At 44.6% G+C, this 27,499-nt stretch overlaps 1 protein-coding gene across 2 annotated transcripts in view; it reads left to right on the top strand.

Moving 5' to 3' along the window:
• The first annotated feature begins 2,980 nt into the window (after positions 1-2,980).
• ST6GALNAC2 (ST6 N-acetylgalactosaminide alpha-2,6-sialyltransferase 2) overlaps positions 2,981-27,499 on the top strand; it is a 64,941-nt gene continuing 40,422 nt past the window's right edge. For both annotated transcript variants that reach the window (XM_044298884.1, XM_044298885.1), the window contains exon 1: positions 2,981-3,291. In XM_044298884.1, coding sequence (XP_044154819.1) covers positions 3,200-3,291 — 92 coding nt within the window. In that variant the 5' untranslated portion in view covers positions 2,981-3,199. The remainder of the gene's footprint in view (positions 3,292-27,499) is intronic.

The following is a 27,499-nucleotide window of genomic DNA, read 5'->3' on the forward strand; positions in this document are numbered from 1 at the left end:
AATATTAAAACAATAAAAGGCTTGAACTACTTCAGTTGTGTGTAATGAGTCTAAAATATATGAAAGTCTAATGTTTATCAGTACATTACAGAAAATAATGAACTTTATCACAATATGCTAATTTTTTTTGAAGGACCTGTATACTATTGGAGTCATTTATCAAACTGGTGTAAAGTAGAACTGGCTGTTGCCCATAGCAACCAATCAGATTCCACCTTTCATTTTCCAAAGGACCTGGGCAACTAAGCCAGTTCTATTTTACACCAGTTTGATAAATGATCCATATATTTATTCCTAAGTTTGTAGAAGGGATAACATAGGAACAGAGGTTGTGAAGAAAGGTGACCCAGAAGTGTTAGTTCATGAAGAATACAGGTATTTGTCCTGCGGGATTTCCTGTTAAAGGTATTAAAGGCTATTGCTGGACATAATACTAAACTACTAATACAATAAGGCAACATTCACACGACCGTGAAAATAAATGACCGTTATACCATCAAAATGGTCAGTTTTTAAGGCAATTTTTTTCACTGATGTCTGTCTGAGAAATGGCCATTAAAAACAATCCTGTTTTTCTTTATTTTTTTTTGGTTTTTTACTGTTGTGTCAATGTAGCCTAATAAGATTTATATTACCCAGAGCTGAAAAACAGCAAGTTACCATGTTATATTTAGCAGTCAGGGGAGCAAGCACAATCCAATCAGGTATATCCGGATCTCATTGGATTAACCATACCAGACTACGGCAGGACGTACTTCTGCCAGCTGCTGTCACCTCACCTCACCCAATGCATCTGATCAGTTTCTCACTGTAAGGGCTCATGCACACGAACGTATTTTGTTTCCGTGTCTGTTCTGTGTTTTTTTTGCGGATAGGATGCGGACCCATTCATTTCAATGGGTCTGCAAAAAAAGCGAACATCTCACCATGTTCTATCCGCATCCGTCCTTTCCAAAGCCCCGCAAAAAAAGATAGAACATGTCCTATTCCTGTCCGTTTTGCGGACAAGGATAGGCATTGTTACAATGGATTCGCCAAACGGACGTCATCCTTTTTTTGCGGATCCGCAATTTGTGGACCACAAAACACATACGGTCATGTGCATGTAGCCTTATTCTGAAATATTCCTGAAAAAAGCGGCACAGCAGGGATATTCCATACCTCCCAAATTTGTCTACGATTGCGTTCAGTGTTTCAGTATTTTCCACGTGGGTGCAATCAATTTTGATGCGTTTTTTAACACACGTGAAAAAAAACGGAAGGTTTACAAACATCTCCTAGCAACCATAATTGAAAAACGCACTGCATCCAGATGCAATGCATTTTTCACTGAAGCCCCATTCACTTCAATGGGGCCAGAATATAGAACATGCTGCGTTTTTCACGCAACGCAGAACTGATGCGTGAAAAAAACGCTCATGTACACAGACCCATTGAAACGAATAGGTCAAGATTCAGCGCGGGTGCTATGCATTCACTTCACGCATCGCACCCATGCGGAAAACTCTCTCGTGTGAAAGGGGCCTTATGGTTCATTGTGTGAAAGTCCATTTTTCCTGCATATTTTTACACTTTAATGCCCGTTTCACACGAACAATATGGATTGGCTCCAGAAGCGTTCAGTGAAACTCAAACCATTTCGTTAGCAAGTTCAGTCAGTTTTGTCTGCGATAGCGTTCAGTGTTTCAGTTTTTTCCACGCGGGTGCAATCAGTTTTGATACCTTTTTCACGCACGTGAAAAAAAAACCTGAAGGTTTACAAACAACGTCTCCTAGCAACCATCATTGAAAAACACATTACATCGGATGCAATGCGTTTTTCACGGAAGCTCCATTCACTTCTATGGGGCCAGGGCTGCGTGAAAAACGCAGAATATAGAACATGCTGCGATTCTCACGCAACGCAGAACTGATGCGGGAAAAACACATTACATCTGAATGCAATGGGTTTTTCACGGAAGCCCCATTCACTTCTATGGGGCCAGGGCTGCGTGAAAAAACGATGAATATAGAACATGATGCGATTCTCACGCAACGCAGAACTGATGCATGAAAAACAACGCCCATGTGCACAGACCCATTGAAATGAATGGGTCAGGATTCAGAGTTGGTGCTATGGGTTCACTTCACGCTGGGCCGTAGCTATAGGGGGTGCAGAGGCCTGAGGGGGCCCAAAGACCCTTGTGCCACACAAGAAGACATCAGTATTATAGAAAGTGCATGCTGGTCAAGTTACACCTCTGGCTGAAGGGAAGGGGTTAGGTCAAGAATTCGGCATGGGGGGGGGGGGGGGGTGCGTTTCAATTTTTGCCTCAGGTAGCATGTAGGCAATGTGCTTCCCTGCCCCTGCAAACAAATCACTGAGGGAAGGGGGGCCCAAGATGAGCTCTTGCACCAGGGCCCATGAGACTTTAGCTACGCCTCTGACTTCACGCATTGCACCCGCGCTGAAAACTCGCCTGTGTGCAAAGGGCCTAATAGTTTTCTTAGCGCACAATTTTTTAAAATCCAAATTGCATCAAAGAATGAAATAAAATACAAGGTGGGGTCAAATATACAGATCTGAGCCCCTTTTGGGTACAGTTGGTTGCTAATGTTTGTAAAGCGTTGCGGAATATAGTAGCGCTATATAAGTGCATAAAATACATAAAATAATAAATAGGAACCAGACAAAGACTTTCTGGATCAATATTGTAAATGTAACAATGCAAATCTATTCCTCAGCTCAAAAAGAGGGACATTTAAGGAGAATAGAGGGACTTGGGTCCAAAATAGGGACCGTCCCTCCAAAAGAGGTTTGATATCTGTCCTGTCCCATCCAGGTCTATGGAGCGAGAAGAGACGGGGGGATGCTGGAGGCTACAATGTGTCAACCTGTCCAATGCTGTCTGTGATACAGCAGCAAGTGACACTGGGCAGCGGCAGCAGAAGTGGGTGGGAGGGATCAGTGTATCTACACCCAGCCGGGAGAACACTAGTGATCCACATTCAGCTCCTGGATGAGTTGCCTGTACTTGTGGGTGACTTCTTTTACAAGAGGGTGGATTGCAGACTTCATCCAGGATCTTGCAGCTCTGGCTGGGAGAAGATTTACTCTTATTATCTGTAATCCTGCGACAACCGAGAGCTCAACCCCCCCACCCAAAGCTTGCACACCCTCTTCATGTCCCCAGAGCCTCATTCTTTCTTCTCTTCCTAAATGCGTCTCCGTTGGCTTAAACTCCTGAGCCTGATGGTGGGGCTGGCAGTGTCTGCTGTCTTCTATGGGCACTACTACACTTCCTTGGTGAGGTAAGGACATGGAGGGAAGTGGGAGCATCCTTATAGCGAGATTGTATTGGGGAAGAGACAGCAGAAGGGAGTTTGTCATTTGGTACCAGTCGTTGGAGTCCTAAACGGGACTGAAGCAACCAAAACATGAATTCGGACAGTAATTCAGAAAAAATTGCAGCTGGAAAGAGTTAACGCCGCTACCGTAGAGTTATGTCAGATTTGTCGTTTGCAAGTGCTCATCCATCCTGCGAGCTGTGGTCCTAAATAGGACTGCGAGCGCAGTTATTTTATTTCATGATTGCAGTGTAGCTTGGCGACACGTATATTACTGTTAGGCGCTGTTCACATGTAGTTTTTACAGCACGTTTGGCATATGTGGCGCACATGATGAATGTATCCACAGGTGTTCAACGTATGCCAAATGAGCCTCTTTTTGGCAAACACCAGGTTAATATGCATTATTACGCGTTTTATTTATTTTTTATGTGTATAAAATCATAGTCTACTACGCTTTTTTATGCACAGTAAACTATATATGTATGCTGCGCGGTATAACATCTTTTACAACCAGACTCCACTTCTTGGAATATTCCTGACATATAACTCCGGCAGAAGCAGTAAATGAGATGTGAAACCAGCCTTTAAGGGGTTGTCTGCATTTATCATGTAGAGAAAGTGACTACAAGGCACTTACTAATGTATTGTGATTGTCCATATTGCCTCCTTTGCTGGCTGGATTCATTTTCTCATCACATTATAGTTTGCTGGTTACGACCACCTTGCAATAAAGCACCGGTCTCCCTGGTGGTCAGGACTGTGGGAATTCTCCTAGTCATGCATGCGCAGCAGATCCCATCACCTCATATCTGTGCTGCAGGCATGGTCATAACCCCTGGAAACAAACAGAGTATAATGTGATGGAAAAATGAATCCAGCCACCAAAGGAGACAATATGGATAATAACAATACATTAGTAAGTGCCTTGTATTATCTTCCTCTACATAGTAAGTGCCATCTGTTGCAGTCAGACAACCCCTTAAGCTGGCCATACACATTAGACTAAGGCTACATGCACACAAACGTATTTTTTTTCCGTGTCCTTCCCCTTTTTTTTGCGGATAGGATGCAGACCCATTATTTTCAATGGGTCTGCAAAAAATGTGGACATCACACTGTGTGCTATCCGCATCAGTATGTCCGTTCGGTAGCTCCTCAAAAAAGATATAACGTCCTATTCTTGTCCGTTTTAGGCATTGTTACAATGGATCCGAAAAAAAAAAAAAAAACGGATGGCATACGGATGTCATCCTTTTTTTCTTTTGCGGATCCACAATTTGCGGACCGCAAAACACATACTGTCGTGTGCATGTAGCCTAAAGACCAGGATTTGGAAAGCTAGCACAAAAGATTGTGATGGCTGACAACAGGATAACTGATCAGTTGTGTCCTGTGTATGGCCAGCTTTAAGCATCGTTCGTGCGAACACCAAAATCACCATTTGTTGACGGAAAAGTGTTCTGTGTAAACAGCAATCTGCTGTCTAGAGACGAGCGATGGTGGTTGTGATCATTAGTCCCGAGATAGCAGAGCTGATTGCTGCCTGTAAATGGAGCTCTTTCCTTCACTCACAATCAGGCAATTATCAGGACCAAGCAGTTAATTCCGGATAATTGCCTAGTCAGTCAGCCCATGTAAAAGGGTTTTTCCTGATGTGTCTGGAGAGTAGAAGTTTTTTCCTGCCTGTGACTATCTCCCCTGCTGGTTACGGTCACCTACTGTATGGCTGGTCTGCTTTTCTATCCACTTCCTATTCTGCCGTATCTGTATCCCAGTTGCTGCTTTCCTCTCTCTGTGGACTATGAGTGATAAGGTAGCAGTTTATCTGGAGCTATGTAGATATTCTGGAGATGCTGCCGTCCATAGACATACAGGGCAGTTTACAAGTAGTGATACTGTCAGGCTAGTATATAGCCATACATATGATGGTTTGCATGGTTCTTTGCCCATTTTATGCCTTATCATCTAGTTTTTCGATTAACATTTTTCTTCCTCGTAGTGGTCAGGTCAGGAGGACAAATACCAGAGGTCAGAAAATTCTTCCTGAGTCTTGTGTTTTGTACGGATGTCTAGGAGAGATGTCATTGCTAGGACAGTGACTACATCAGATCGTCTCGTGAAGTGGTCTGTTTGTGTTGTTATTGGTATCTAAGTAGCAGAACATTTCCTTCGAGGATTTGCTGCAGTAGATAAGGGCAAATCTGTTTACATACAAGGTTCTTTTAGACTTTGATACGCATCGTGTAAAAGGGCTGGTCAATCCGTCAAACATTTGATTTGCCAAGAACAATTTATCTGATGTTCATGGTACAAATCGTGTGCATTTTTCTGTTCTCAGCTTAATCGGAAAAATCTTTTCCTGTATGCTTGTGGTGGCATTGGCCAAAAATACATCTGTGGTCCACTTCAGATCTCATGTCTATTTCCAGCTCTTACGCTCATGGAGCCTGTCTTGTAGGCACCCCATGTGCTGCCATCCTTGAGGAGAGCAATGCTTCTTAGAGGGATTACCACCAGACTTTGTAACATGACATGCAATGGAGTATACCACAATTTCTTACTTATTTTAGGAAAGGTAAAATATTGGCTCATAAATATTAAATTCTACCAGGAAATGAACTTACAATTTACTCATGATCTGTTCCACCACCAGCCCCCATACTGTCTGTCACCCTTTCTCTCACCTGAAGACCACCCTCCATCAAGCCATTCTTGTGCTAATTGCTTCTTATATCCTGTTGCCCTCATGCTTCCAGCTCCAATTTCTACGTTAGCACAGAAGCTACAGCATACATTGGGTTGCATGTAACCTTTCATGAGATTTTAAAGCAAAAGAAATCAGAAAATATGGGCTCAAAAAGTTACGTTCCAGCTGCATAAATTTTAACTTGTCAATTTCAGCCAAATATCTAATGTGCGTGGAGCCTCCCGACATTTCCTCGGTGTCTAAATCTTTGTTAACATGGGAGATAAGCCACTGCCAGAGAAGAACCTATGCTGGAGAATAGTATATAATTTTTTTCATATCATTGTAGAAACAAAACGTTAAAAATTCTGTTTCCATGGCAGATTTGTACCTATGACAGTGGCTGACCTGTTACATGTGCGCTTGGCAGCTGAAGACATCTGTGTTGGTCCCATGTTCATATGTGCCCGCATTGCTGAGAAAAATGAAGTTTTAATATATGCAAATGAGCCTCTAGGAGCAACGGGGGCGTTGTCATTACACCTAGAGACTCTGCTCTCTCTGCACTCTCTCTTCACTTTGATTGACAGGATCACGTTTTCACTGCCTGGCCCTGTCAATCAAAGTGAAAATATCTCGGTGCGCAAATGGAAAGTTTATATAAAGATTCCCATCTGGTATAAATAGGGATAGACTCGTAGTCGTTACCCATAAACTCAGGTCTCATGCACGTGGCCGTATTACTTGGTATAAATTTGCAATAAGGCGCCTATAGATATGTTTAAGGATACTTCAAATTTCCTATTGTAGCATACAGGAAGTTTTTATTTATATGAATCCGGTAGGTTTGTGAATGCACCCTGCTACAGCACCCGGAGCACCTGAGGCTACGTATTACATACCTTCAGTCGACCTCAAGTGCCAACATGTAGCTTCTTGCATACAGCTCTGTTGTGTGAATCCACCTTTAGTTGTGGATACGAATGTCACTGGTTTCCAACAATCCATTTACATTCGGTTTGTCATGCTCAGGTTACCTTGAAAACGTGTAAAAAGTCCTTTAAAGTCAGATTCATTCATTGGAAAATTAGTCAGCACATTCCAATTACAAGTTAAAGGGATTGTGCCATAAACTACTAAAGTTTAGTTTCACCAGTTACTCTAGCTCCCATTCCTTCTTGGATTGTTTATTTTTTTTATTTACCTCATTTGCAGTTTTCTCTTATCCCCCATGCTTGAATCCTTCTTCCTGGTTTGTCAGGTGTGTGCTGTCCCATCATGCCTTAGGGTAGTGAGATGTGTCCTGACATCAGCAGATCATGTGAGACTAACGGTGCCTTGTTCTTACCATTGACCCATGTGCGTTCTACATGACAAGGCTCCAATGCAGGACGTAACCTACAGCAACTAAATATCAAGACTGATATTTAGGTCACAATGGTAGGCTAATAACTCTACAATAAGGCCTCGTTCACATTTCCGTGTCACGTCCGTGAAAAAAAAGCTTCCGTGTTTCATCCGTGAAGAATTCTTGGTTGGTCCGTGTGTCCGTTTTTACCATCCGTGTGTCATCCATAATTCCCTGACGTTGCTCAGCTGAAAATTATTAATTTCCAAAGAATCTCCTATTAGTCTTCAGTAAAAATCGGACACAACACGGATGTGTGTCAGTGATGTTCACGGACCCATAGACTTCAATGGGCGTGCTTGGTCCGCATCACGGATCAAAGTAGTGCATGTCCCCGTGATTGTTTTACTGACCCACGGTCAGTACTGAAATGTGGACAGACACATTTAAATCAATGGGTACGTGTGCTGTTCGTAGAAAATGCTGACAGCACATGTTAGTGAAAAACGGAAATGTGAACGAGGCCTAAGGAAGTTCTGATAAATGGTGCTATTTGGGGAAAGTGATATAACAGCGATATCTGTTGGGTGGGATACATTTTGACAGTGGTGTAACTAAACATTTCTGGGCCCCATAGCAAATTACAGCAGCAGCACAATATACTGTACATCCCCCAAAAAATCCACTGGTCGGCCGTAAGGAGGGCCCAGGTGGCCCCCTGAGCATCGGCCACCAGGAAATTTCCCTGTAAGATCTATGGCTGTAAGATCCCCTGGTTGTAAATATGGCTGTAGCAGTATATACACAAGGTGGCGGTAGGAGGTGGCACCAATACATTTCAGGAATCAGTACTTCAGACCCCTGAACCAAGTAAACATTGAAGAGGCTTGCACGAGCACCGCATGCCTCTTCCAACAGCTGATTGCCGGGGGTGACTATCCTGATGTTGATGGCCTATCCTGAGTCCCCAGTCTTTCATGGATAAGATTGGACTATCCCTCCTAAGTAGTGATCAGGAATGGCTAATGTTATGGAATTCATTTGCATAGGAACAATGTTAAGAAAGGCGTAGCACAGTCTGCTTAACTGTAACTACATCTGCCACTTAGGAGGGTTATTCAGATCTCAGCCATAAAAGGCTCAAATAGGAAGAGCTGCAGCAGCCTGCAGGGGAGGTGGAGAGAATAGGAGTAGTTGTACTCCATTTGAGGGGCACAACCCTTGTTTCTCTCGGGGCACACTCTGTTTTTCGCCCTCTGCTTGGTGGTAGTGGAGGTTCCCTTGGTGTTAGTGAGTTTTGGAGGTGCAAGGCAGGGGTTCCTCAACCTGCACATTTAAGGCAATGATGAGACATGCTGTAGAGTAACAGGTTGACTATACTTTACAGCAGATGTTCAGCAGATGGATCACACAGGCACTGAATACATTAAGTGTAGTGAAGTTGTCATACAATTTCCACTGGTTGTGTATGAAGAGCAGTGGGCTCTTAAGTCTCTTTCTATATGGTCTGCACAATCTTCCCAAATTAACCAAGAGGTGCAACTTATCTCTCCCACTCTGACTGAATTGGTATGTCTGCAGTAGTCTCAGTGAATACAGTCTATCAAGAGATGGTCAGTCTGTTCCTTTAGTATGATGGGGAACTTGAAGCTGATTACTCCCATCAACATTCAGTGAAGTCCAAAACAGAGACCTATGTGTTCTCTTCACTGAGAGATGCTCTGTACATTCTTCTATATGGCTTTTCAACCTTATGTAACTCTAATTAAGGGTTGGCATATATGCTTTCACTTTACTGCTTTTCAATCCTCAGAGCTGAATCCCCTGGAAGTGTAGCTCTATGTTGCTCCTTCACTCACAGCAACTGAACTGATGACACTTCCTTTACCAGAGGTGGTGCCAGCCCAACCTAGCAACAGTAACATACAGAAACAGACAATCAATGCCTAAAGTACAGTACACAAAACCCTGCAGTGGGACAATGCATAGCCCTTTAAAAGGATGGCCCCAGTAAGACAAGCCATGTCCTTATGTCCTATTAGGGCATATGGTTGTCATATAGTGGTGTCCCTGGCTCCGTGCCAACATCTATGAGCTTCAGCTGCCAACAGAAAGTGTCTTTCATTCTTTCATTCCCAGCCTGTCCACATATTACATGATTTGAATGACTGGCTTATAATACTACATTTCACACACGCAGAAGAATCCGGACTGGAACTGCTTGTCTCACACTGCCAAGAATTGTATATACGTCAGATACTGCCACATGGACAATAAAAGGTGCTGCTTTGTGGTAAAGTTAGAAAATTTTATAATTTGTGGCTTTCAATAGATCTGAAAGAGCTGGCCTTTGACAATTTGCATAAGGATTAGGGTTATGCAAAATGGCCGTAGGTCACACGTTTTTTCTTCTACATGAAACAGTAGATTTCACTCACAGTGCCGAAGCTTCATCGATGGTATCTTTGGATATACCTTCGGCTAGTAGAAGTAGATGGACTCAAGCCATCCTTGTGATACATTTGCTATCTCCCTCTGTAGGGGAAACGCATAGACTAGTGTTTCTCAACCTTTTTTACGCCAAGTCCCCCCTAGTGAGAAGAAGTTCTAATCAAGTAACTCCTAAAGAAGTGATCAGTGGAAAATGTTAAGAACCTAAAGCTATTCTCGCACCGCTGTCAGAAGTTCAGCTTCAAGCTCCTTCCAATTTGACAGTAAGCATGCTGCGCTAAACTTCCTGCCAAAATTAAAGGTACCATATTCAGAACTTTGATGGATGGCTTTTCTTGGATTTACATATTGATGGACTATCCTCAGGCTACGGCACTCCAGGGGCACTTAGGCCTTTTCCTAAGCTATGGGAAGCCATCTTCATTGGTCACATGGTCTACTCTAGGCGCAGCTCAGCCCCATTCAAGTGAAAGGAGCTGAGCTGCAATACCAAGCACAGTCACTATACATTGTACGGCGCTGTGCTTGGAAAGCTGCAAGGAGTCTGTGGTGCTCATCAGAGTGCAGCGGCCTCCAGCAGCAGATTGGTGGGTGTGCCGGGAGTCGGACCTCCACTGTCGTCGTATTGATGACCTATCCTAAGTCCCTGAAACCTGATTGCCAGGGCTGATTTGGAAGTAGTGACTCCCCGGCGTCTAATAAAGGTGCACAGAACTGTCTAGTAATATCCTATGTTAGAGCAAACTAGGTTGGCTGAATATTCCCTGGGGATGGCCATCTATGTAATGTGTAAGGGAACCTCCCAACTGTTCCCCAATAGATGATGTCAGGGGGAGAAGAACCTGATAAGCCACTGCCAGATGTCTCATGCCGTTATGGCAATGCCATAGGAAACATATGCAGCCTCAGCCAAATGGATAAACATAGGACCGTGCATAGACATATGATGATACTTTATGCTTTAAAAAAGGACCATACCAAAGGTCCACAATGTTGGCCAAACAAATGGATGAAGAAGCAGCGCACCAAAAGGTTTCTATAATTATATAAATTATGTTCATCTTGATGCAATCTATTTAAAGAGCATCTGTCAGCAGCCTCAATAATCCAGAGATACGGCCTGGTAGGGTGGATTTTGCTGATTAAAATGATACCTTTCTTGTTAAAATCGGTTAGGGGTGTCCCTGAGAAAACAGGGTTTTATTCTTTATGCAAATTAAGGCTTCAGTGCACTTAGTGGTGCGGCCTAGACCCTCAGTGCACTGAAGCTTTCCAGTGCTGGACCGGCCCCTTGCTGCACTGAAGCCATCATTTTTATAAAGGAACACTGAAACCGATTTTAACATGGCAGGTATCATTTTAATCAGCAGAATCAACCCAACCCAGCAGTGTCAGTTGTTTAATAGAGTTGATCCTGCTGACAAAGGCTCTTTAAATAGTTCGGGTCAGGACGAATGTGATTTTTTTTTTTTTTTCACAAGGCAGGTATCATTTTAATCAGCATGCCTGGTGTGATAGGGTTCATCCTGCTGAATGGTACTCTTAGCTACGCCCACTATTTATTTAAATGGTCAATGCCATAAAAAAAAAAAAGACAGAAAAACAATGGCGGAATTGCTTTTTTACACATTGCCCCATGCTAAACAGGATGTAATGGGCATATAAAGATGGGAAATGTGGATGCTTTCATTAGGCCCTCCACTGCCCTGACAACACCTTGGCACCATGCCATCTAATAGGTGAAATGGCTGGGAGTGGAGTTATTTCCAATCCTAGCTATTGCACACTCACGTGTCATCTCAAGCATTGGTGGCATATCACTAGGATATGCCACCAATGTCTGACAGGTGCGGGTCCAACCTTTGGGACCCTATCTCTAGAACGGAGCCTGCAACATGAAGGAGAACGGACCTCAAATGCACCACCACACTCCATTTATTTCTATGAGGCTGCAGAAAATAGCAGAGCGCTGGCTCAGCTATTTCCACAAGCCCCATCGAAGTGAATGGAGAAGTGGCCGCGCGTCTTTTCTGTTGGGACTTCCGAAAATAGCCGAGTGCACCGCTCAACTGATTATGGCACTCCCGTAGAAATGGATGAAGGGCAGCCGCACATGCGCGGTCCACTCTCCTTCAGTTTGCAGGCTCCATTTTAGAGATAGGTTTGGGTCCCACTTCTGGGACCTGCACCTATCAGACTTTGAGGGCATAGCCTAGCGATATGCCACCAATGCTTGGGAAGTTCACCGCTTCTTAAAAGAATAACATTGAAAAAATCTTTTAGGCATTTTTGTAATATATTATTATTATTGCCAGCTTAACTTACTTTTTCCTTCATGGGGAAGACTTATCACAAGTCGAATTTTTAAAGTCAGTTTTGCAAGAGTTTTTGTTACCATAATTTGCACCAAATTTATCAAATGTTGCACCATATTTTATAAATTAGGCACATCTTTAATAGAAATTTTTTTCAGGAGAGTAATATTTGAAGTCAGTTTTTGCTTGTGTCTGCGTTGGCATACTTTGCGACAAATTTATCCAGAGTTGCACATTGTTTTATACATTTGGGACATCTTTAAAACTATAACGCTCGTCTACAAATGCTACTCTCTCTCTCTCTTTCTATATATATATATATATATAATTTAATTAATTTTTTTATGCCAACCCCTACTTGAGTGGGCTTTGCGACTTTAAAAAATAAGTCACAGTAAAGCTAAATACCGTAGCAAACCATGCCTACTTTCTCAGCCACTGTTCAAATGTGGTAAGAAAGGTGTAAAATGGCAAAAAGGGGCACATTTTTGCAAAAAAAATAGCATGCCCCAAAATTTGTGATTTTTTTTACACCCATATTTTGGCACAAATAGGATGATAAATTAACATCTAAGTCTAAGGCTAAATGCACACGACCGTGCCGTTTTCTGCGGTCCGCGGATCCGCAAAAAATGGAAGCCACCTGTGTGCCTTCCGCAATTTGCGTAACGGAACGGGCGACCCATTGTAAAAATGCCTATTCTTATCCGCAAAACGGACAAGAATAGGACAGGTTATATTTTTTTTTTGCGGGACCACAGAACTTTTGCATCCCTATTGATGTGAATGGGTCAAAAACTGTGGCTCGGATGTGGACCAGAACTGCGGTCGTGTGCATGAGGCCTAAGGGTAGGGCTAAACAGCAACAACTACACTGTGACTACATGTGTCGTACCAATGTCGCACAACATTTTTTTGCCATTACAGTCAATGATGTCGCACTGCGCCATGTGACATGCTGTGACTGCAACGCAAGAGTCGGACAAAAATCCAACTTGGATGGATTTTTTGCGACTGCATTGTCTCAGTCGCAGTGCGACACCATTGACTAGCATTATAAAAAATGGTGTGCGACTTTTCAGCGACAAGAAGTCATATGACACATCTCGCCGTGTAGCCCTAGCCTAACACTTCTAGCTTGAGATTTTGTGCCAATTTATTTTTTTTAAAAGTCACAGTTAATCAATTTTATTCTTTCCCACCCAACTTCCAAAACTGGAATGACTGGTGTAATGCTGAGGCTATACAAAAATATTTTTTAAGCCCAAAAACTTGCAAAGCCCTATTTTGCGACATTTTGAGACCAGAATTCTGGAGTGCAGGATTTGATAAATTTCACCTTGTGCATTTTTAAAAATTGCTGACACCTCCTATTATTTGGGTACTCCTAAATAGTTGTCACCCTGGATGTGGCTCCAGGAACCTCCAGAAACTGTCTGTTATCGCCTGCAGGAAAAATTTAGAATAAATGAATGGCTGCCCATGTAATGCATGGATGAGCTAGGTCCATCAAAGCAAGAGCTACTCTTTACCAGCAGCTGGCTTTTCTGGGAAAAATAATGTGGTGCTTTCTATTAATTTAGGTGAACCAACAACACTTTAGGGTGAGACCAGACAGTACGACTGGCCACATGCGGCATTTCATATAATCAGTGTGAGGAGACTTATAGGCCATACATGCTCCTCTGGAATTCTGGGTGGGAAGGGAATAAGCTCTTAACAAGCTCTGCCTCTGGTCCCACCAGATGTAAGGCAGCTATCCTATAAGTCAATGTTCAGCTCTTAAAATAAGCCTTGAGACATGACTTGGATATTAAATAAGCCAGTACCTCATCTGCAGACAGCTGTCCCCCTTTAGTTCCTATGTAATGTGTCTTGTTCCCTACCCCAATCTCATGACCCAAATCACAGTTTCGGCCGTCCACCAACTACTATATAGCAGAATATCCTATTCCCAGCAAATTGTCTAATTCTTGCTTTTCTTGTCCTCTACCACACATCTGAAGGCTTGCCCTGTGTCACGACTGATGCCTCCTAATGTCACCCATTCCTAATCATGTCCTCTAATCTCTAGTCCCCAGTCTGTAACACAGGATTCCTGAACACCAGCCCAGAATTTCTGTCACCTATCATGTATCTAATCTGTACATCTCAATCCTTTCCTGAGAATTGGCAATGGCATCCTCAGAGCATTTCTAAGAAGCCCAAAGAGTCCATTCCATTGAGGCATTGGGACATTTTAATAGTATTTTATTACGTAATATTAAGATATAATAAAAACAAAATAAAAAATCAAAGCATTAAAAAAATTTTTTTTAAATATATATAAATGACACCGTCAGGGGTTACTGGTTCTTATTGAAAAGATCAAGCTGATGTAGAGACACTTATCACCGGGCAATGCTTCATGGGAAAAATATGCAATAAGCTCTAATCTTATGTTAGCCAAGCCAGACAGCTTAAAATATAACATTTGCTGTCCCTACTGCTGTATCTAAATTGTCATGGATAAGTGGCTTGTTGGCACCTTCCCTGGGGCACATGCCATCCCAGCAAACCCCCTTCCCCTCCCCTTTAACCCATGCACCATAGAGCCAGATCAGCAGAGGAAATTGCTAAAAGAGGTCAACTGACTTGCTAGCCAAAATCTAAAAAAAAGCACACTGCTGACTGCCATACAGTGGACCACAGGATCAGGAACAGTCATCAAGAAAGTCACGTGCCTTGTCTCAATCTCTTACGGTACGGTATGTGATTTTCATGTATTAAAAGATTGTTTACAACTCGATGAAACATTAGCTAGACCAGCCAAACCAGATACACCATGGTGTAGACAGTACTGTTTCCGGATTCTTGACCTTCATCAGGGAAAAGCAGATAAGATGTTTTAGGTACAAGCTAATTCCTATTCATCTCATGGAACATTGCCTGAAAAACAGGTTTCCATGCATCACTTTGTCTCTTCGCTCATACAAAGCGGTGTATGGAATCTTATTTTTCAGGCAATGTTCCATGAGAAAAATGTACATTAGCTCATAGCTGAGGTGCATCTAAGGTACTCCATCCATCTGACCAGTAACCTGATATGTACTGATGAGTGCCAAGAAGCCCAAAACAGCGCTGTCTACAGATGAAAGTCTCAGGTTTGGATAGTCTCCATACAACATTGTGTCTATTCAGTACCCTCTGGATCTGACATCTCCTAGAAATGTGTGGGGCCATCTGTTCTCACGTCATTCCTAAACCACAAAGTACGGCATAAATGCACCACCCATCATTCCCTGACATCCTGCCACTAATTAAGCTATTTGAACAACTCCCAATTCCCAGCCCTGGAGTAATGATCATTACCTGGAGACTAGAGGTCATGTTTTTTTTTTTTTTCTTGTGTTGTCATCAAGGCATGGCTTTAACAAAAGCACTGATGGCCACATCCCCTGCAAACATTCACCACAAAGCAGTATGATTACAGCGTTATAGACCATGGGTGAGTTGCTCCAGCACCTTTGCTGGAGCAAATGATGATTAGATTATAAAGCTTTGTATATATTACAGTACAGAGAAGTTTATTAATGATTGGGCAATGCTGTATAAATAATGTATAACTGCGTTGATACAAGGCAAGAGCACACAACAGATGGTGGCCTGTGATCCCAAAAGGGACCTTCTGTAGTTTGAGAGCACTCATTGGGAAGATAACTAAGACCGAAATTGTCCACTGACTCCAAATTGGGATGCTCATTTTGGTGTTTATCCTGTTCTTTTGGCATCGTTTTCTTTTTTCAAGTCAACCGTGATCAATTAGCACTTGTTCAACTCCTAAGAACCTTAAGAAACAGCTGGTTGTGTGTGTGTGGAGGAGGAGGGTGGGGAAGATATTATCGGCTTCTTATTTTCCCTGACCACTATTGGGAAAATGGAGCATTACATACACTGACAAGCAAAAAGAGTAACAATGTTTTGAACATTTGACTGTCAGGCTTCATATCTCACCATGCACTACATTTTATAGACAATCATCTTGGCTACCTCACACATAAATTGTACTTGCAATTGCAATTGTACTTCAATATGTATAAGATAGCCAAGATGATTGTCTATAATACGATGGTAGTCTCCCATTCGAAGATGTAGGGGATGGTGAGATATGGAGCCCAAAAGTTCAAAACATTGTTACCCTTTTGCTCATCAGTGTATGGTTGATCAAATGAATGGCTGTCCATGTAACACATTGTTGGGTCAGGTTTGTCAAAGCGAGAGGAGTCACTTCTTATTAGGACATATTGACAGGGCTTGTCCTGCTGGAGTGAGTGTGACCACTTTAAAATGTTTTATTTTTGCATATGATATACAGTGATGGGCAGTTCGCAGTGGTCGCCAGCGAACACATGTGGGCTGCCATCTTTAGTAAGGTAGACTCACCCGTCCGGCGATGCACAGGTAAGCCCTTACCTGTGCCTGTGCTGGGAGCCGGTCTGAAATCAAATGCAGTCACCGGAGCAGGCAGTTCCGAGAACAGTCGCCGGGGACCTTCATCGGGCTGTTCTCGGAACTGCCTGCTCCCGGTGACTTCATTTGATTTCAGACCGGCTCCCGGCACAGGCACAGTTAAGGGCTTACCTGTGCATCGCCGGACAGGTGAGTCTACCTTACTAAAGATGGCAGCCCACATGTGTTTGCTGGTGAACACTGCGAACTGACCATCACTGATGATATATACCGTAGTCATGAGAAAAACAAAGTACACTATCTTTGAAACCTATGATTTTAACTATCAAGAAATAAAAAAATCTGGTCCTTAGAAGGTCTTAAAGACAACCCTTAGATGAAGCCAAACACACAATAGATTTCACTGTGTCATTATCTATACCACAAAAAAGAAGACAAACTGGAAAAGCGATGTGTGAAAAACTAAGTCCACCCCAGGAACCAGTAGCTCGTAGAACCATCTTTGGCAGAAATAACTTGAAGTAAAGGTTTTCTGTATGACTTTATCAGTCTCTCACATTGTTCTGGAGGAATTGTGGGCTATTCTTCTCTATAACGTTGCTTGAGTTCATTGAGGTTTGTGGGAATTCATTTATGCACAGCTCTCACCATAGCATTTCCATTGGGTTTTTCTTTTTCAGCCATTCTGTTGTAGATTTGCTGGTATGCTTGTGATCATTGTCCTGTTGCATGACCCAGCTTAAGCCAAACTTTAGCTGTTGGACAGATAGCCTCATATTTGACTCTAGAATACTTTGGTATACAGAAGAGTTCATGGTCGGCACAATGACTCCAAGGTGCCTAGGTGCTCTGGCTGCAAAAAAAAGCCATAATCACCACTCCTCCGCCACCGTGCCTGACAGTTTATTGAGGTGTTTGTGGTGATGCTTTATTTGTTTTTTGCCCTGTGCATTATGGCCAAACGTCTCCACTCCACTGGTGTTGTCTTTCCAAAGAACATTGGGAGAGATTTATCAAACTGGTGTAAAGTAGAACTGGCTTTGTTTCCCATAGCAACCAATCAAGATTCCACCTTTCATTTTTCACAGCTCCTTTGGAAAATGAAAGGTGGAATATGATTGGTTGCTATGGGCAACTAAGCCAGTTCTACTTTACACCAGTTTGATAGATCTCTCCCAATGTTCTTTGGAAAGACAACACCAGTGGAGTGGAGAAATTTGGCCATAATGCACAGTGCAAAAAACAAATTATTCTAGAAGTCTTGTTTTTTGTTCAGATGCAACTTTGCAAACTTAGGCCATGTTCTTTTTGGACAGAAGAGGCTTTGTCCTGGTAACCCTTCCAAACAAGCCAAACTTGATCTGTCTTTTTCCAATTGTACTGCCATGAACTTAAACATTTAACACGCTGAGGACTGTAGAGCCTTAGATGAAGCTCTTGGGTTTTATGCGATTTCTCTGAGCAGTCCAACTTCTGACCTTGGGACTAATTATTTGCGAAGACTGTCAACTATCTTGAATGTTTTTCACTTGTGCATAACCTTTCTCAATAGATTTGATGGACTTCAGATTGTTTGGAAATTGCCCTATAAACCTTTCCAGATTAATGAGTATCAGGAATTGCTTCTCTAAGACTAGGTCTACACGATGACATGTGCCGCGTGACAATAAGTCACGCGACAGATAGGGCACAACTACACTGCAACATTTGTCGCACCAATATCATGCGACAATTTTTATAATGATAGTCTATGGTGTCGCAATGCGACGTGACAGTTGCAAAAAATCAATTTGAGATGGATTTTTCTGCGACTGTTGCGTCGCAGTGTGTGGCTTGTCACATTGCGACACCATAGACTATCATTATAAAAAAGAATTGCGCGACAAAGTGTTGCGCGACAAATGTTGCAGTGTAGTTGTGCCCTATCTGTCGCGCGACACATGTCGTCATGCAGACCTAGCCTAAGATCACTGCTGGTGTCTTTCCTCCTTGGCATTGTGTTAACACACATATGAAGGTCATTTGATTAGCTGAGCCTATCTGATACTTACCTTATCAACTCCTATGGAAGCAGTAAGGGGCTACTTAATTATTCACACACAGTTTCTGCATTTTGGCAAAGTTTTTGTTAAATAAATAATGGCACAGTGTAGTTTCTCATATGCAGTTTCTGATCTGAGGTTATATCTACCTAATTTAAAGACCTTCTAAGGACCACATTTTTTTAAATATGTCCTGATACGTAAATCTATAGAAGTCAAAGAGAGTATACTTTGTTTTACTCATGACTAGGGATGAGCGAACTCGAACTGTATAGTTCGGGTTCGTACCGAATTTTGGGGTGTCCGTGACACGGACCCGAACCCAGACATTTTCGTAAAGGTTCGGGTTCGGTGTTCGTCGCTTTCTTGGCGCTTTTGTGACGCTTTCTTGGCGCTTTTTGAAAGGCTGCAAAGCAGCCAATCAACAAGCGTCATACTACTTGCCCCAAGAGGCCGTCACAGCCATGCCTACTATTGGCATGGCTGTGATTGGCCAGAGCACCATGTGACCCAGCCTCTATTTAAGCTGGAGTCACATAGCGCCGCCCGTCACTCTGCTCTGATTAGCGTAGGGAGAGGTTGCGGCTGCGACAGTAGGGCAAGATTAGGCAGATTAACTCCTCCAAAGGACTTGATTATTGATCGATCTGCAGCTGTGGATCATTGAGCTGCTGATACTCAATTGCTCACTGTTTTTAGGCTGCCCAGACCGTTTGTCAGTCACTTTTTTCTGGGGTGATCGGCGGCCATTTTGTGTCTTGTGGTGCGCCAGCACAAGCTGCGACCAAGTGCATTTAACCCTCAATGGTGTGGTTGTTTTTTGGCTAAAGCCTACATCAGGGTGAAGCTGTCACACCAAGTGCATTTAACCAGCAATAGTCTGTTTATTTTTTGGCCATATACTACATCAGGGGCAAGCTGCGCCTGTCACCAAGTGCATTTAACCCTCAATGGTGTGGTTGTTTTTTGGCTAAAGCCTACATCAGGGTGAAGCTGTCACACCAAGTGCATTTAACCAGCAATAGTCTGTTTATTTTTTGGCCATATACTACATCAGGGGCAAGCTGCGCCCGTCACCAAGTGCATTTAACCCTCAGTAGTGTGGTTGATCAAGCTGTCACACCAAGTGCATTTAACCAGCAATAGTCTGTTCATTTTTTGGCCATATACTACATCAGGGGCAAGCTGCGCCCGTCACCAAGTGCATTTAACCCTCAGTAGTGTGGTTGGTCAAGCTGTCACACCAAGTGCATTTAACCAGCAATAGTCTGTTCATTTTTTGGCCATATACTACATCAGGGGCAAGCTGCGCCCATCACCAAGTGCATTTAACCCTCAGTAGTGTGGTTGGTCAAGCTGTCACACCAAGTGCATTTAACCAGCAATAGTCTGTTCATTTTTTGGCCATATACTACATCAGGGGCAAGCTGCGCCCGTCACCAAGTGCATTTAACCCTCAGTAGTGTGGTTGGTCAAGCTGTCACACCAAGTGCATTTAACCAGCAATAGTGTGGTTATTTTTTGGCCATATCCCAGTCTAATTCTGTCAGTAAATCCATACCGGTCACCCAGCGCCTAAATACTAGGCCTCAAATTTATATCCCGCTAAATCTGTCGTTACCGCTGTACTGTTGTGGCTGGGCAAGTTATTTAGTGTCCGTCAAAGCACATTTTTTGTTCTGGGTTGAAATACAATTCCCAATTTAGCAATTTCATAATTTAGTGGTTTCTGCTATATCAGAGCTATTTGAAATCTATCCCTAAAAGGGTATATAATATTCAAGGTGCACATAGGGTCATTCAGAATAACTTCACACACACGCTTCTGTGCATTTCCAAGTCTAATTCTGTCACTAAATCCATACCGGTCACCCAGCGCCTAAATACTAGGCCTCAAATTTATATCCCGCTGAATTTGAATACAATACATTGGGCCAAATAATATATTTGTTGTTGTGGTGAACGATAACAATGAGGAAAACATCTAGTAAGGGACGCGGACGTGGACATGGTCGTGGTGGTGTTAGTGGACCCTCTGGTGCTGGGAGAGGACGTGGCCGTTCTGCCACATCCACACGTCCTAGTGTACCAACTACCTCAGGTGCCAGTAGCCGCCAGAATTTACAGCGATATATGGTGGGGCCCAATGCCGTTCTAAGGATGGTAAGGCCTGAGCAGGTACAGGCATTAGTCAATTGGGTGGCCGACCGTGGATCCAGCACGTTCACATTATCTCCCACCCAGTCTTCTGCAGAAAGCGCACAGATGGCGCCTGAAAACCAACCCCATCAGTCTGTCACATCACCCCCATGCATACCAGGGAAACTGTCTCAGCCTCAAGTTATGCAGCAGTCTCTTATGCTGTTTGAAGACTCCGCTGGCAGGGTTTCCCAAGGGCATCCACCTAGCCCTTCCCCAGCGGTGAAAGACATAGAATGCACTGACGCACAACCACTTATGTTTCCTGATGATGAGGACATGGGAATACCACCTCAGCATGTCTCTGATGATGACGAAACACAGGTGCCAACTGCTGCGTCTTTCTGCAGTGTGCAGACTGAACAGGAGGTCAGGGATCAAGACTGGGTGGAAGACTATGCAGGGGACGATGAGGTCCTAGACCCCACATGGAATGAAGGTCGTGCCACTGACTTTCACAGTTCGGAGGAAGAGGCAGTGGTGAGACCGAGCCAACAGTGTAGCAAAAGAGGGAGCAGTGGGCAAAAGCAGAACACCCGCCGCCAAGAGACTCCGCCTGCTACTGACCGCCACCATCTTGGACCGAGCACCCCAAAGGCAGCTTCAAGGAGTTCCCTGGCATGGCACTTCTTCAAACAATGTGCTGACGACAAGACCCGAGTGGTTTGCATGCTGTGCCATCAGAGCCTGAAGCGAGGCATTAACGTTCTGAACCTTAGCACAACCTGCATGACCAGGCACCTGCATGCAAAGCATGAACTGCAGTGGAGTAAACACCTTAAAAACAAGGAAGTCACTCAGGCTCCCCCTGCTACCTCTTCTGCTGCTGCCTCGGCCTCTTCTACTGCTGCCGCCTCGGCCTCTTCTGCTGCTGCCGCCTCGGTCTCTTCCTCCGCCTCTGGAGGAACGTTGGCACCTGCCGCCCAGCAAACAGGGGATGTACCACCACCACCTCCATCACCAAGCATCTCAACCATGTCACACGGCAGCGTTCAGCTCTCCATCTCACAAACATTTGAGAGAAAGCGTAAATTCCCACCTAGCCACCCTCGATCCCTGGCCCTGAATGCCAGCATTTCTAAACTACTGGCCTATGAAATGCTGTTATTTAGGCTGGTGGACACAGACAGCTTCAAACAGCTCATGTCGCTTGCTGTCCCACAGTATGTTGTTCCCAGCCGCCACTACTTCTCCAAGAGAGCCGTGCCTTCCCTGCACAACCAAGTATCCGATAAAATCAAGTGTGCACTGCGCAACGCCATCTGTGGCAAGGTCCACCTAACCACAGATACGTGGACCAGTAAGCACGGCCAGGGACGCTATATCTCCCTAACTGCACACTGGGTAAATGTAGTGGCAGCTGGGCCCCAGGCGGAGAGCTGTTTGGCGCACGTCCTTCCGCCGCCAAGGATCACAGGGCAACATTCTTTGCCTCCTGTTGCCACCTCCTCCTACTCGACTTCCTCCTCCTCTTCTTCCACCTGCTCATCTAGTCAGCCACACACCTTCACCACCAACTTCAGCACAGCCCGGGGTAAACGTCAGCAGGCCATTCTGAAACTCATATGTTTGGGGGACAGGCCCCACACCGCACAGGAGTTGTGGCGGGGTATAGAACAACAGACCGACGAGTGGTTACTGCCGGTGAGCCTCAAGCCCGGCCTGGTGGTGTGTGATAATGGGCGAAATCTCGTTGCAGCTCTGGGACTAGCCAGTTTGACGCACATCCCTTGCTTGGCGCATGTGCTGAATTTGGTGGTGCAGAAGTTCATTCACAACTACCCCGACATGTCAGAGCTGCTGCATAAAGTGCGGGCCGTCTGTTCGCGCTTTCGGCGTTCACATCCTGCTGCTGCTCGCCTGTCTGCGCTACAGCGTAACTTCGGCCTTCCCGCTCACCGCCTCATATGCGACGTGCCCACCAGGTGGAACTCCACCTTGCACATGCTGGACAGACTGTGCGAGCAGCAGCAGGCCATAGTGGAGTTTCAGCTGCAGCACGCACGGGTCAGTCTCACTACAGAACAGCACCACTTCACCACCAATGACTGGGCCTCCATGCGAGACCTGTGTGCCCTGTTGCGCTGTTTCGAGTACTCCACCAACATGGCCAGTGGCGATGACGCCGTTATCAGCGTTACAATACCACTTCTATGTCTCCTTGAGAAAACACTTAGGGCGATGATGGAAGAGGAGGTGGCCCAGGAGGAGGAGGAGGAGGAGGAAGAGGGGTCATTTTTAGCACTTTCAGGCCAGTCTCTTCGAAGTGACTCAGAGGGAGGTTTTTGGCAACAGCAGAGGCCAGGTACAAATGTGGCCAGCCAGGGCCCACTACTGGAGGACGAGGATGAGGAGGAGGTGGAGGAGGATGAGGATGAAGCATGGTCACAGCGGGGTGGCACCCAACGCAGCTCGGGTCCATCACTGGTGCGTGGCTGGGGGGAAAGGCAGGACGATGACGATACGCCTCCCACAGAGGACAGCTTGTCCTTACCCCTGGGCAGCCTGGCACACATGAGCGACTACATGCTGCAGTGCCTGCGCAACGACAGCAGAGTTGCCCACATTTTAACCTGTGCGGACTACTGGGTTGCCACCCTGCTGGATCCACGCTACAAAGACAATGTGCCCACCTTACTTCCTGCACTGGAGCGTGATAGGAAGATGCGCGAGTACAGGCGCACGTTGGTAGACGCGCTACTGAGAGAATTCCCAAATGTCACAGGGGAACAAGTGGAAGCCCAAGGCCAAGGCAGAGGAGGAGCAAGAGGTCGCCAAGGCAGCTGTGTCACGGCCAGCTCCTCTGAGGGCAGGGTTAGCATGGCAGAGATGTGGAAAACTTTTGTCAACACGCCACAGCTAACTGCACCACCACCTGATACGCAACGTGTTAGCAGGAGGCAACATTTCACTAACATGGTGGAACAGTACGTGTGCACACCCCTCCACGTACTGACTGATGGTTCGGCCCCATTCAACTACTGGGTCTCTAAATTGTCCACGTGGCCAGAGCTAGCCTTTTATGCCTTGGAGGTGCTGGCCTGCCCGGCGGCCAGCGTTTTGTCTGAACGTGTATTCAGCACAGCAGGGGGTGTCATTACAGACAAACGCAGCCGCCTGTCTACAGCCAATGTGGACAAGCTGACGTTCATAAAAATGAACCAGGCATGGATCCCTCAGGGCCTGTCCGTCCCTTGTCCAGATTAGACATTAACTACCTCCCCTTAACCATATATTATTGTACTCCAGGGCACTTCCTCATTCAATCCTATTTTTATTTTCATTTTACCATTATATTGCGAGGCTACCCAAATTTGAATGAACCTCTCCTCTGTCTGGGTGCCGGGGCCTAAATATATGCCAATGGACTGTTCCAATGTTGGGTGACGTGAAGCCTGATTCTCTGCTATGACATGCAGACTAATTCTCTGCTGACATGAAGCCAGATTCTCTGTTACGGGACCTCTCTCCTCTGCCTGGGTGCTGGGCCTAAATATATGCCAATGGACTGTTGCACTGGTGGCTGACGTGAAGCCTGATTGTCTGTTACGGGACCTCTCTCCTCTGCCTGGGTGCTGGGCCTAAATATCTGACAATGGACTGTTGCATTGGTGGCTGACGTGAAGCCTGATTCTCTGCTATGATATAAAGACTGATTCTCTGCTGACATGAAGCCAGATTGTCTGTTACGGGACCTCTCTCCTCTGCCTGGGTGCTGGGCCTAAATTTATGAAAATGGACTCTTACAGTGGTGGGTGACGTGAAGCCTGATTCTCTGCTATGATATGAAGACTGATTCTCTGCTGACATGAAGCCAGATTGTCTGTTACGGGACCTCTCTCCTCTGCCTGGGTGCTGGGCCTAAATTTATGACAATGGACTGTTGCAGTGGTGGCTGACGTGAAGCCTGATTCTCTGCTATGACATGCAGACTGATTCTCTGCTGACATGAAGCCAGATTCTCTGTTACGGGACCTCTCTCCTCTGCCTGGGTGCTGGGCCTAAATATCTGACAATGGACTGTTGCATTGGTGGCTGACGTGAAGCCTGATTCTCTGCTATGATATGAAGACTGATTCTCTGCTGACATGAAGACAGATTCTCTGTTACGGGACCTCTCTCCTCTGCCTGGGTGCCGGGGCCTAAATATCTGAGAATGGACTGTTCCAGTGGTGGGTGACGTGAAGCTAGATTCTCTGCTATGGGACCTCTCTCCAATTGATTTTGGTTAATTTTTATTTATTTAATTTTTATTTTAATTCATTTCCCTATCCACATTTGTTTGCAGGGGATTTACCTACATGTTGCTGCCTTTTGCAGCCCTCTAGCCCTTTCCTGGGCTGTTTTACAGCCTTTTTAGTACCGAAAAGTTCGGGTCCCCATTGACTTCAATATGGTTCGGGTTCGGGACGAAGCTCGGATCAGGTTCGGATCCCGAACCCGAACATTTCCGGGAAGTTCGGCCGAACTTCTCGAACCCGAACATCCAGGTGTTCGCTCAACTCTACTCATGACCGTACATATTGTTGAACGTCCCAATATCAATCATTGAGCATTTATTAACAGGGGTGCACTACCAATGAGTGCAGGTGAGGCGATCGCCTCAGGCAGCACCAGGTAGGGGCAAGAGGTGGGCAGCAGAAGGGCCATGGGCAATAAATGCTTTCATTGTGGTGAGGCCCGTCTCTTTTTGCTATGGGGCCCTATGAATTCTAGCTAGGCCCCTGTTTAGATGCAACTGCCAACTGCTGCTTTCCGTTACGATGCTGTTCACAGCATAACTTTTTGGTATATGTATAGGACACCAAAGGGTACATGGCGCTTTTCATTGTACGATTCATACATTACATACTGCATATACCAAAATGTAATTGCCAAGAGCAGATTGGAAGGGAATTGGATTTCCCTTCTGCTGCCCTGCTTTCGCAGACCAATACTCTTATATATACAAAGGTGGTGATCCTATAACAAGGATAGTAACATAGTAACATAGTACATAAGGCCGAAAAAAGACATTTGTCCATCCAGTTCGGCCTGTTATCCTGCAAGTTGATCCAGAGGAAGGCAAAAAAAACTGTGAGGTAGAAGCCAATTTTCCCCACTTTAGGGAAATTAAAAATTCCTTCCCGACTCCAATCAGGCAATCATAATAACTCCCTGGATCAACGACCCCTCTCTAGTAGCTATAGCCTGTAATATTATTAAGCTCCAGAAATACGTCCAGGCCCCTCTTGAATTCCTTTATTGTACTCACCATCACCACCTCCTCAGGCAGAGAGCTCCATAGTCTCACTGCTCTTACCGTAAAGAATCCTTTTCTATGTTTGTGTACAAACCTTCTTTCCTCCAGACGCAGAGGATGTCCCCTCGTCACAGTCACAGTCCTGGGGATAAATAGCTGATGGGATAGATCTCTGTACTGACCCCTGATATATTTATACATATTAATTAGATCTCCCCTCAGTCGTCTTTTTTCTAAAGTGAATAACCCTAATTTTGATAATCTTTCAGGGTACTGTAGTTGCCCCATTCCAGTTATTACTTTAGATGCCCTCCTCTGGACCTTCTCCAACTCTATGTCTGCCTTGTTTACAGGAGCCCAGAACTGTACACAGTACTCCATGTGTGGTCTGACTAGCGATTTGTAAAGTGGTAGGACTATGTTCTTATCACGGGAATCTATGCCCCTTCTGATGCAACCCATTATCTTGTTGGCCTTGGCAGCAGCTGCCTGACACTGGTTTTTGCAGCTTAGTTTGCTGTTTATTAAAATTCCTAGATCCTTTTCCATGTCAGTGTTACCGAGTGTTTTACCATTTAGTATGTACGGGTGACTTGCATTTTTACTTCCCATGTGCATAACTTTACATTTGTCAGTGTTAAACCTCATCTGCCACTTATCTGCCCAAGCCTCCAATCTATCCAGATCCCTCTGTAGTAGTATACTGTCCTCATCAGTGTAAATTACTTTACACAGTTTAGTGTCATCTGCGAAAATTGATACTTTACTATGCAAGCCTTCTACAAGATCATTAATAAATATATTGAAGAGAATAGGGCCCAATACTGACCCCTGAGGTACCCCACTAGTGACAGTGACCCAATCTGAGTGTGTACCGTTAATAACCACCCTCTGTTTTCTATCACTGAGCCAGTTACTTACCCACATACAGATGTTTTCTCCCAGTCCGAGCATTCTCATTTTATATACTAACCTTTTATGTGGTACAGTGTCAAATGCTTTGGAGAAGTCCAGATACACAACATCCATTTATTCGCCGCTGTCAAGTCTAGAACTTACCTCCTCATAGAAACTGATTAAATTAGTCTGACATGACCGATCCCTCACGAAGCCATGCTGATATGGCGTTATTTGCTTATTTCTGTTGAGATGCTCTAATATAGCATCTCTCAGAAAACCTTTAAACAGTTTACCCACAACAGATGTTAAACTTACCGGCCTATAGTTTCCAGGCTCTGTTTTTGGCCCCTTTTTGAATATTGGCACCACATATGCCATGCGCCAATCCTGTGGGACATTCCCTGTCAGTATAGAGTCTGCAAATATCAGAAATAAGGGTCTGGCTATGACATTACTTAATTCCGGTCCTGGCGATTTGTCTATTTTAATCTTTTTAAGTCGCTGTTGTACTTCTTCCTGGGTCAGACAGGACACTAT

This window comes from Bufo gargarizans, chromosome 6, assembly GCF_014858855.1.
Source record: "Bufo gargarizans isolate SCDJY-AF-19 chromosome 6, ASM1485885v1, whole genome shotgun sequence".
In the NCBI taxonomy this organism is placed as follows: domain Eukaryota; kingdom Metazoa; phylum Chordata; class Amphibia; order Anura; family Bufonidae; genus Bufo; species Bufo gargarizans.